General features: G+C 35.3%; 1 protein-coding gene across 1 annotated transcript in view; it reads right to left on the bottom strand.

Moving 5' to 3' along the window:
- Set1 (SET domain containing 1) overlaps positions 1-12557 on the bottom strand; it is a 318942-nt gene that overhangs the window by 90700 nt on the left and 215685 nt on the right. The window contains exon 8 of the mRNA XM_090405939.1: positions 11611-11730. Coding sequence (XP_090262065.1) covers positions 11611-11730 — 120 coding nt within the window. The remainder of the gene's footprint in view (positions 1-11610; positions 11731-12557) is intronic.

The raw sequence follows: 12557 nt of genomic DNA, 5'->3' as shown, positions 1-12557 counted from the left end.
AGTTTTGGTCTTTTTTGTTTTTCACCCCTATTATGTCAATCTGGTACTTATCTAATTCCTCAGCTAGCTCCATTTCTATGCCATTCAGGCTTCTTACGTTGATAGTACTGATCTTCAACTCTGGTGATGTTGAGTTGGGGTTTGTTTTCAGATTTGTTCCAGTAGCTGACTTTTCGCTGTTCGCCCTGGTTCCCTTGCGAAAACAACGGGGGCCTTGTTTAACCAGGCGACGCCCCAGCCGGCATGAAATTTTGTCATGTTGTACCATCATTTTTTATTTTGGTTTAACCAATAAGAATACAATTTGGTCGGCTAAATCCCAAATTGTCAGCTCATCCTCGTTCGTTCAGTATCAAAGTAGATACCCAACAGGGTGCACCACGAGAAGGTGAGGATTGGACATTAGGTCAGAAGCCCTGGTTGGTTCTCCGCATTCCTTTAAAGGCTATGTGGAGGTCTCCTCTCAGTTATACAGCTTTGACCCTTAAGCACCCCCCCGGAGGTCTCTCTTAATAATAATAATATTCTTACTGTAGACGTCTGATGACTTTTGTTCAACTATTCTTACGCATAGCTTAACTCTCCATTACATTTTTCTCTATTTTTTTTGAGCATTTGCCGACTTATTCACTATCAATTTTCAGTATACCTTCTTTTCAACAACTGCTTCTTTAATCTTATGTCCACCATGGCATTCTTAATTTTTCTAGCCTTGCAGACAACCTCACCATATACATTCCTATTTTGAATCAATATTTTCTTTAGAGTTTGCCAGTGAGGCTCCATGTTTGGTTTGGTTTTTGAACCGTTTTAATGTTTCTTGCATAATATTGGCATAGTTGTGTCTACAGTTTGCTCAACTTTAATTTAAAATGCCTGTATACATACTCTTGTATGCTGACCTGGTATGAAGATACCACTATCCACAATGATACAGTCAATGAATCTTTTCTTATTTCTTATTTATTGGTTCTCTCTAAGTGAACTTGTGCACATCTTCATGTTGGAACATGATGTTAGTAATGACTTCTTCATATTCTGCAGAAATCCAGCAGATGCTTACCATTATTATTAGCCTTGACCTTTTCTCCAAATTTTTCCAAATTATAGCGCTACAATAAGCAAAGTGGAAACTACAACTCGCAAAACACCTTAACAGGTTAGCTTTCATAACACAAAGCTGGGTTATTAAGATGATTCCTGCCTTCTTTAAATTCAAAATAATAACGAAAAAAAAAAAAAAAAATTGGCCAAAGCACCACATTTACTAATGGGCGAGTTTAGCATTCTTACGAAAACACTCTTTCTTTTAAGGTTACACATGGTGATCAGCATTCATATTTAAGAATTTAGGGACATTTAAGAATTTTATTAATAATTAGTAAAATAATGATTTCAACACGTGTGTTTTATATTCCTAAATTCTTAAATATAAATTATGAAAACACTGTTGATGCTCACACAGAATCGACAAAATAAATAAAACTATTGATGCTCTACATCAGGGATAGCCAACCTATGGTGCATGTGTCAAAAGTGGCGCATTGAATCCCAATGATAATATTAAAAAAAGTATTAACCAAAAACCAATTTGTAGGGAAAAAAGCAAAACTTGGTCGTTATTTTTAGCGATTTCATTGTTTTGTGCACATTCACTTGCTTTATCCTAAGGCGACCAGTGTTAACAGTGGCACATTGCAGGTTTATGTCAGTCAGTTTACAACTGATACTCGTGCACTATGGAGCTGTGCTTTGTTCATCCCCTTTGTGAACATTTGCGGTTTTGTACTTTTTTTAAAAATTGAGCCTTGTTTTTACATTCAGTTGTTCATCACAGTGCAAAAGAAAAACAGAAGGTGATAGCAAGCACCAATTCAATGAACAGCGGGAAAACGAGTTCTTATTTATAGCGAATAATATGTCAGGAAAATCGCTGTGCATTGTTTGCGAAAACACTTTCTCACATAATAAAAGACATGATCTTAATGAACACTATAAAACACAACATTATACTGAAATAGAAGGGGAAATGAAACTAATGCTTGGGTCTGATTTATGAAGAGAATGTGTGATTAAGAAAAAGGAAGAAATCAAAAGAAGATGAAATATGTTTGTTAAAAGTAGTTATGAAAGTTTGCAATGACAGAAAAGTCCTATGAAATTGCTTCAGTGTTGGCCAAAAAATATAAGTCTTTCTCTGATGGAGAAGAAATTGTTAAGCCTTGTCTCCAAATACTTGCAAGATATCTTGGTGATAAAAATATTGAAAGTGACATTTTTTAGCCTTTGACAAAGAATAGACAAAGTACTAAATGCTTTACAAAATCCTCTCCATTGCCTAATGTACAGAATCGCAGCAAAAAATGTTACCATTCCATACATTCAAGGCACATCTAAAAAGAAATCTGAAGTGCTTAATAAACATCAGCGTGCCGGAGCATATTTAAACTATATGTCAAATTGGCAACTCTCATCCATTCATCTAACGACAAACTCTCTTCTGTATCACATCCAAGATGTAAATAAAGCGCCCTATACTTGTGACCTAGCTTACTAAGGACAGACACGAAGAACTGTTGACATCCACCTTGGAGAACAAAAAAAAATACATTCGGCACTATCATTATGATAAGTCTGGACTGACAGACAATACATGCTTTGGATACTCCTTCACATAGGATCAAATGGAAGAAAACAAAAGTGCTACATAGCCATCATTATAAGTCAGAGATTGTTTTGGGAATCAGCAGCAGCTTTAAAACATTCTTCAAACCTCAAGAAGTATGGCTGTATCGATTTACCAAAAATCTGGGAGACAGTCATTTTTGGATCAAATTAACACTTGTTTTTTCTTATCCAACAGCAGATGGTGCCAATTAGGACTTTAGTTCCTTGTGTTGTTCGTTGCAACTGGCCCTACTGTTATACCAAATTGTTGCTCTTTGTACTTGGACACTTTTTTGTGCTCAGCAGATGATGGATCTAATACAAGTGCAATATCAGGAAATAAGTTATTTTCTTATTATTCTGTGTTGTGAATTATACCATTAAATATAAACTGACATATTAAAACCTTAATTATAGAAAAGTACTAATAGAAGGCAATACGATACCTCAGAGATTGTCTTTTACATTGTTTACTTTTTACTTCCACACACACACACACACACACACACACACACACACACACACAGAGAGAGAGAGAGAGAGATGGTAAATTTACAATACAGAAGTGCCCATACAAAACAGTTGTGTAGGCAAGTAGCTAAAGAAAGAACCTTTTGGTTTTCCTGAAGAGCTGGAGGTTGTAATCTTTAGGAAAAGCAATGCGAGTAATGCTTCCAAAGAATGTGAGAGGAAGATAAACTGCATGCGGATGCTGGCATCAGGTGCTCATGTGTCAAAAGAAAGCAGAAGAATGTTGGTGACCAGTTTGAGCACCATCAATGATACTATCTACAGAAAAGGCATAAGGCAGAAAGAGAATATTATAAGAAATGAATTAGAGCAAGCCTATGAGAGAGGGTCGTGTATTAAGCATAATATCCTATTCTGGATATCACACAGAATGTTAAAGTATTTGATACATAATCTCATAGGTGAGACCAGATTCTAAGGTTTAGATAATTGGGGTTTATATAGTATTAGATGTTGTTCAGATGAGAAATGTTTTAAAAGAGAAATGACATGAAGTGTTCTGAAGTCTGGAGTAGCTACAAATGTGATGTCTTATGCCAGGGGAAGCTAGAGGAATGTTTAAGATGGCGACTTCGAAGTGCAAGACATTTCAGCACTATAAGATTTGTCACAATAGTATTGTATGGTAATGTCACAAACACAGTACTGAACTTCGATACTCTCCTTCAGTACAGATTATGAGATATATTGTTCGAATGCATACACATTAATAGAAGAGCATGTGTAGAGTTTATGCCATTACATATAGCTGTAGCAATGGTGTTGACGTTGGAAGAAAAAAAAAAACCATTTATTGTTGATCGTTATTTCCATTTATACAGAGTTGGTAGAGCAAATGGTTCAAGCCTATGACATTTGTGAGCAGTTTGTTCATTTTTTCTGTAAGCACCCAAGATCTGTCCTTCCTCTATAATGTTTGGTTATCAGACAAAATGCATTTCCATCTAAGTGGTCATGTAAAAGGACGAACCTACAAGTTTCTTGGTTTCTGAAGACCAGATTTTGTCCACGAGAAACCTCTGTGCAGTGAGAAGGTCATCGCATGGTGTGCAGTTTCTGGCCATGGCATAACTGGGCTGTACTTCATTGAAGAGGGTGGTGTAATCATGACTTGATTAGCCAACACTACATGAATGTGTTGGTTCCATTCAGCCAGGATTTGCATAGGATGTGTCGTGCAAAAAAACTATTCCGTTTTATGCACAGGTATTCCAACAGGATAGAGCAACCTGTCACACCTCATGTGGTTCTAGAACGTATTTATCAAAATATTTACCTGGGAGGCTCATTTCAAGGTTCACAGAATTCCTGTTACCCTTCATTTCTCCTGATCTCCTATCACTTGATGTCTTTATTTGGGGTATGTGGAAGGAATGGGTATTCCATTCCTTACACATACTAATGGATAAAATTACATGATATGACCATCAGATGTCCCAACCCTTGTTCTCCAAGTGAAACCTTCGCATGCATGACAAAACCTATCTTGAAAGACAAGGTGCCCATTTTGAACACATAATCTACTGTTATTAATGCTTTATTCAACCAAGATTCTACCAATTGTTGTGGATGTACATATCACATGTAAACATATATTTCTTTGTTAATAAACCCATTTATTCCAAAACATATCTGGTTGTATTATTCAATACTGTTAATGTACAGAGAAAAAGAGTATGGAAGAAAGTCCAGAGCCATGGATACTTCAGAAGAATTGGTGGAGAAATGTAGGACAAAATAATCCATTCACCATGACACATATAGTGAATGACCAGAAAGGAAACTGGTGACTCCAATTGTAAAAGGCAGCAGAAGACTGACGGAAACTTGGTAGGCATATCTCTATGCCATACCAAATCAAATGACCTGGAAATGCAAGATGATGCACTGGAATGTTGAGGAATCCATAAATTACTAATTAATTGGTGGACTTTTGTATCAATTACAATCTTCATTGTAATTAAGTAAACTGAAAAGTTTAAGCTGATTTATCTCTCTCTCAAAAAACACAACTGTTTTTTTTTTTTTTTGAGGGAGAATGGGAAGGGATGGGCTGAATAGGTTTACTTCCATGGTGCAGGACAAATGGCAGCTTGTAAAAACAATAAAGATAAGAGTTAATTCTAAGGTGTAAATTCTGTTTATAGGCGTGAACAGATGGCATCAATGGCAATATCATATTAAAAATGAGGATATTAGGAAAGAACTCGACATTGTCAGCATCCAGGAATGCATTAGCAGAGCTAATCTCAGGTGGTATGGTCACTTAAACAGAATGGGCGAGGAAAGATTAGCAAAACAAGTGTTCTCTGCCAGGTTGGTAGCAAAATGACCCAGAGGAAGACCAACATATAGGTGGACTGATATGGTACAAAGTGCCTTAGACGATAGAAATATAAGATCTGATAATGTTGGAGTCTTGACAAGTAACAGACTGATTTGGAGGAAAATTGTAGATAGGAAGTTAGTAATGATGTAATTTTTTTCATGTAGTACTATCATATCCTGTACACCCCTTGAGGGTACATGGCAGGAATTTGATGATGATGAAATTTTGTACTTAACTGAGAGGATACAAGAAGATGTGTTTGGCACCTGAGCTAGTAATGATTTTTCTTATATTTTTCTGTGAAGTGAAAGATAAGATGTCCTGTTCTGGACATAGTTGGGAAGTTTTGCATGTCTATATGAAATTTAGAGAAGAGGTCAAGCTTAGCTTTTGGTAACATACTGCAAATACAATGCAATTCCAAGTGAAGATCATGAAATTCCATAAGTCTTGATTACTTTCAAAACTTTCTAAAATTCCAAGCATAAATTTCATTAATCTATTCTTAAATAAGACATTTCTTTCACTGAAATAAAAAATTTAATGCCAAGTCACAGCGTATTTAGTTCTTTCCATCTTTAATGTTCATGTATTCAAATAAGAATGTAATTTGGATCAGTGTTGATAATGCATGGAAAGTTGTAAAGGAGTGTTTGAGGGAAGTGATAACTGTACATCTAGTCAGGAGAATAAATCAAGTGGGAGTTAAATTTATGAATACCATCATTAACATGTTCGTTGCCAACTACGAGTATACTCGTAGTTGGTATATGAGCCTCACAAGCCAACTACGAATATACTCTTATGTCGATTACCACCGGCAACGAGATTACTCGTACTGACCTTGAAGAAGTGAAAATGCTTGGCATGTGGAGCATAACAGCGAACGTGCGCATACTCGTAGTTGGTATAAGCCTCACAAGCCAACTACGAATTTACTCGTAAGTAGATTACCGCAGGCGACGAGATTACTTGTACCGACCTTGAAGAACGGAAAGTGCTTGGCGTGTGGTAACAAACTATGCCCAAGGAGCGTCGCAGCGAACATGTTAAGTTGAATCAAAAAAGAAAAAAAAAAAAGAAAAATTTATGGAGAGAATTCAAAGAGAAAGATGAGCAATATAAAGCAAAGATCAGAAAGATAACCCGAGTGGTAAGAAAGGCAAAATCAGAGTATGAATGGAAATTAGCAGTGCAGGCCAAAGATAATCCCAGAGTTTTTATGTTACAGGTAAAGGGAAGAATGTTCATGGCAGAATAATTTTAATGAATGCAAATGGTAGGGAGTTAACTGAATCAGAAGTAGTAGAATTACTAAGTGAACACTTTGCAAAAGTATATCATCCAGGTGGAGATATTGCAGTAACAAGAGGGACAAAGGCTTATATGGATGCTGAGGTAAATGAACTGGAGGTGCATAGCACATTAGAGAACCTTGATATAAACACAGCTATTGGATTAGATGGTATACCAGATTGAGTTTTACAAGAACATGACAGGGAATTGGTAGTACCTTTGATCACATTAAATCGAAATCTCAGCTCTGGGTTAGTCCAATGGGTGGAAAGAAGGGAAAAATAGTCCCTAATGCAGTAAAGGAGGCTCCAAGATTAAGGTAGCAAATTACCAACCGATCAGCATAAAGTTGTCATCAAAGTACAGGAATGGATAGACAGAAATTGAATACAGTAATACCTCGATTAATGCTCAGGATACGTTCCTAGAAGACAAAGCGCTAAATGAAACAGCATTAAACGGGGTCATTTTAACACACAGTAAATAGGGATAGGGGAACATGTGATCAAGAATAAACAAGTTTTACTTTAATTTTAAGTTATTTTTATATTAACTTTCCTTTCATGGCTCTTGGTGTTTTGGAATGATAACAAGCAACTGTTTAAATTTGAAATCGCCATTGGCATTACTGTCCAGAAGAAGGGCAACAGTCTTTTGCAGCTTTGAATCTTGGTGCTCGCTTTTTGTTTGTGCAATATAAATGTGCACTTTGGCATTCTCTTCCAGAAAAGTCCTGTTTCATCAACATTAAAAACCAGTTCAGGAGGATAATTTCCTCTTTCAATTATGGCTCTTAAAGTTGATGGAAAGGCTGAAGCAGCTTCAGTATCAGCACTCTCCTCTTCTCTGGTGATTCAAATGTTGTAGAGATTGATTTTTTTTTTCTTTTTTTTTTCAATCAACCTCTACTAGCTGCAAAATTTTCGTTTGTATTCTCTCTGTTTTCAAATATGGTTAAAAATACTTTGAATATGATTAAAAAGACTTAATGACATGTTGCATTTGGTTTCATCAATTGAAATGGAAAAACAATGCTTCTGGATCAGATTTCCTTTGCTGAACACTTAATTTTGTCCTTGTTTTTTAAAATCATTCATATAGTAGAAGTAGACAAATTTACAGCAGCTTGAATGTCAACTTGACATTCACCTTTTTCTAATTGCCTCAGCACCCGCATTTTAATGTTGAGCTAAATTTTTTTCATATCAATTTTGTTTTGTTTTAACCTTACGCTGATTGGTTCGGGAATAATTGTATTATATATAAATCAAGGGAAATACGTTGATAAATTGAATCAGCGTAAATTTAGTGCTCTTTTACACTTCGATTAGAACCGTGTTATATCAAATCATGGAATATTTAGTGGGTTCGAAAAAAAAAAAAAACGCATTATAGCAAATCAGCATTAATCGGGGTAACGTTAAACGGAATCTTACTGTACTATATGGGCACAACATGGTTGTGAAGGGTTGGTCATGTCTCAGTAACTTATTTATGTTATACAATACAGTGACAGTTGAGTTGGATAAAGTTAATGGGTTTACAGCGATGTTACTGGACTCTGCAAAAGCTTTTCACAGAATACTGCATGGAATTATAATCAATAAAGTGCAGCATATGAGGATGGATATAAAGTGGATAACAAGGTAGTTGATGAAAAGATACCAGACAATAGTTTATTTAGAGGTAGAGTCCAGTAGAAGGCTGTGACTAGTAGCATGTTCTTGGGCCACTATTTGATTTATATATTAATTATATAGAAAGGATTGAGAGGAACTATTCAGTTGTTTGCCAATGATGCAATATCAATAGTGTAATAATTAATAAAGATTATGATAAAATTTTGCAGGACAATATTGATAGACTGATAGTCTTGGTAAAGGAGAATCAATGTCAGTTTAACTTCGAAAAGTGTAAAGTTATACATTTTGGGATGAAAAGATTACCAGATTAATGTTTAGAGGGCATATTGCAAGAGTGGTTAAAGCAGCTCTGTAAAAATTCGATGTTGCACAAATTGTAATTTTTCTAATACATTGACTTTTTACAGAAGGAACACATCCTAAAAACCTTGTACAAATATTTCTATTTCGGCATGTTAAATTATTGTATGAAAAGTATGATATGCCCAAAGGGAATTAACTCACTCATTGTTTAAGCAAAAGATGTAGAATTGTTGAAGCCAAAAGCAACGCCTTGAAATCGGTAGATTCTTTGATAGTTGTTTACAAGTTCAATCTCAGGTGGCCTTCAAAGTCAGTGCAGAAAGGGGCAGTGTGAATCAAAAGGAAGTTCCGAAGGCCACAAAATCGGATTAAAGATGTGAAGAGGGAAAATAAGGAAGTCTATGAAGGTTTGAGAATTATGAGTCATGAAATACTGTCTGGGGTTCCTCGTAACTATATGCAAGATTTGCACGGGAACATAAAGGGTTCCAAAAACTTAACCCAAGGTTCAGGGGTACAGGTGGATATAAGGCATGGATCTTAAGAGACGGCTTTTTTCCATCTTGGGCAATCTTGACCACGGGAGTTGGAGATCGAACTCATGGGTCGTTAGTCAGAGGGAGGAAGATAGAGGTCCGTCCACCGAGAGCTGCTCCAGTTCACAGTTGAGGATATCCAGAGGCAATCAAATAAGGAGAAATCTAGCCGAGTCAGTCCTAATGCTCTATCGAGTCTGCGCATGCCCCGACCACTGTAGTTCTTCACCGGGCCATTCAAGATGCTGGAAAATCTCTCCTCGTATCCAGCTAGCTAATGCGACGTCTCATTGGGTGCTCTATGACTCCGAAGGAAGAATTACAAAACACGAAGCGGAGAGGAAAACTTGAGATGCCAAATCGAGCAGAGAAGGAAGGTATACATAAGACAGGAAGAAACCCATGTGAGCCTGTCTATTCGTTTGATTTTTTTTTGTGATGTAAGAGAAATCCCTAATGAACTGATAAGATATTTAGAATAAGGCAATGATAACTTACGTGTGAATAATGCTAGTGGATGTGTGTAACTGTAAACGGATGTGAAACTGAGCACAGTTAATTTCCTGAAAGGTAATTTGGGCTAAGTGATTGGATTGATAACTATACGTATTTATAATAATTCTATGTTAATGTGTTTACCTGTTGTTTATGTCGTAAGATTGATTAAGCTCGGAGTTAAGAATTCTGCTGATGTGATTATTAATATTTGATTAAGTGGTTCTGAGAGATTACCTCGAGAGTTATATAAGGTGCATAATTGAAACTGAAATATGGTCATTGTATGTATCCGTAATATCTGTATGTAAAATGTAATTATTTGTTGTTTGTGACGTAAATTTGGTTGTTGAGAATTAAGTGAGCAATTATGAGAGGATACCTTAAGTGTTACATTTAATTGCATGTTTGAAACTGAGATTTTTGAGGGCGATCTCCCCTGATTTTTTTGTATTGTAAACAATTATTCAATTAGTCATTAAATATGACTGTTTATTATACAAAGGTGTCATCTGATTTATCTTTTGCAATGCACTGATCCAAAAAACTTAATTCGATCCTATAAGCGGGAACCATAAGATAAAAAGTGAGTTAAGATAGAGAACGCAATTGAAGCCATGACTGCAAACCTTGGCCAAGAAAGGATATATAGCTGATTAATTAGAAACTACTGGAGGTATGAATGTCTTCTTTTGCCATTAGGAGAACTTAGGTGGCGCAGTCATAAATAAATAATAAATTTCTAGAGATCTCTGGCATAAGGAAGAAATACCGAAGGTAGAACTTAAGGATTAGGGTAAATAGAGTAGCAAGGTAAAGATAAGATTAAATAAAGCAATTTATGAAATTAAGTAATAAGTGAGTAGAGTAGAAACATTTATGATAGAGCAATTGAAATAACGAAAACCCAAAAGAACAAAAGAAAAGAAAACGATAAATTTTATAGCTCATCAGATTATTTGGTTACTGAAAAATACCATGACAAGTATTTTATTATACCTCTTTACAGTCTTGGCAAGACCCCCCCCCCAATCTTGACTACAGCACATAGATCGACTCACTTGAGTTTGAGGATGAGGTGGGGGATTCAGAGGCGAGTGACGAAGACGGTAGAAGGTCTATAGAATGAACATTATGAGGGCAGGTTAAAGATTTGCGGGTTACAGAAAATGGTAGAAAAGGGATGATATCATTGAGACACAAATTCTTAATGGCTTTTTACAAGATTAACACAGAGGAAATTTTTCCCTGGTGGTGGGAGAACCAGGGAGGGCCATCTTTGGAAACTGAGCAAGAGTGTAGTTAATAGGGGTGTCAGGACTAGATTTTTTTTTTTTTTTTTACTTGGAGAATGGTAAATATGTAGAACAGGTTGCCAGTGTGTTGTGGGTATCATGACCATCAATGAGTTCAAAGCAAAATGTAGCAGTACTGAGCAAATGTTGGGTAATGCTTGGCATAATGTTTAGGGCCTCCTTTGATAAGTCTAATGATTCCATGGAGTAGTCCCATAATAATAATTAAAAGAAGAAGAAAATAGTTTTTTATATGTTTGTTAAAAATGCCTAAAAAGAACCTGAAATGATAAACATAACTCATTTTATATTAGCAAAATTTCGAATTAGTGCAAATCGGCATCATCAAGATGTAAGAAGAAGATTTCATGATACGAACTATTCAAATAAGTTCGAAATAATTGTGATGTGTTAATTTTGAAAATAAATTCAAATAAAAAAAATCTAAATTATTAAGTAAAACTACAATAAATTTAAAGCAAAAAAACTATGACAGCCAATTGATTCTACATTACCTGAATCTGCTTTCTCACTTTCACTCTGAGTACTCTGTTCTTCTTCAGCCGAAAGGAGTGGGTGATTTAATCTTGTAGGACTTTCTGCTTCTGAGTCTGACATTTTTTCCTGTTCATTGTCTAAAAGAAAAATTAAGACAATTTTTTTACACTTAATATCCAGATATTCTGTACATGAAATATTTGTGCTACGTCTGTATTATCATGAAAAAAATTAAGCAGTAACAGGACAGAAAACTAAATATTAGCAGTGAATTTCTTTTTTAATTAAAATGAAGGATAATAAATATGCATTGTTTCTTTACTAAGTAAAACAATATTTTGAATTTTGAAACATCCAAAAGTTTTAAAGGTGAATGAGAACTTATGAAGTTACAAACTTTCAGCAGTGCATCAGTACTGCACTACTTAAGACAAACCACTCATGAGTTCTGCATATTCATCTTTAATTAGTGAATTTTAAGGGGATTCCACTGACCTGATAGCTGTTCATGATGAGAAACAACAGCCTAACTACTAGTTCTCAGAAATAATGCAGAAACAACCATGATTTAAAAAGGAGCATTAAAGAACAAAAGACACTTGGGCAGAGTTTCTATTTTAAGTAGTGCAGAATCAATGCAATTTTGGAAAGTTTGTAACTTCATACACTTGTTCACTTCTAAAACTTAGTTTCAAAGCACAAAAAAACAAAAAAGATTCCTTTTAACAGAATTAGAAGATTCAATGCGAATTTGTAATTTCTTCTTTTCTATTTAAAATCCACAATATCCAATTTCTCTTTAAACCCATTTTTTGCTCTCAAGTGCAACTTCATTTTCCTGCTTATAGTATTATGAATATAACAAGACAAATATGCTATTTAAAAATGAACATATATACTGAATTTTCCTTTAAAAACTCGCAAAACATGCCCTAAGAAAATGCATTAATTACGAGTGAAGTTT

This window comes from Typopeltis vanoorti, chromosome 16 (genome assembly GCF_054136105.1).
Source record: "Typopeltis vanoorti isolate ZY-2024b chromosome 16, IOZ_Tvanoo_1.0, whole genome shotgun sequence".
In the NCBI taxonomy this organism is placed as follows: domain Eukaryota; kingdom Metazoa; phylum Arthropoda; class Arachnida; order Uropygi; family Thelyphonidae; genus Typopeltis; species Typopeltis vanoorti.
Note: the sequence above shows the minus strand (reverse complement) of the source record. Positions and strands in the feature narration are given on the sequence as shown.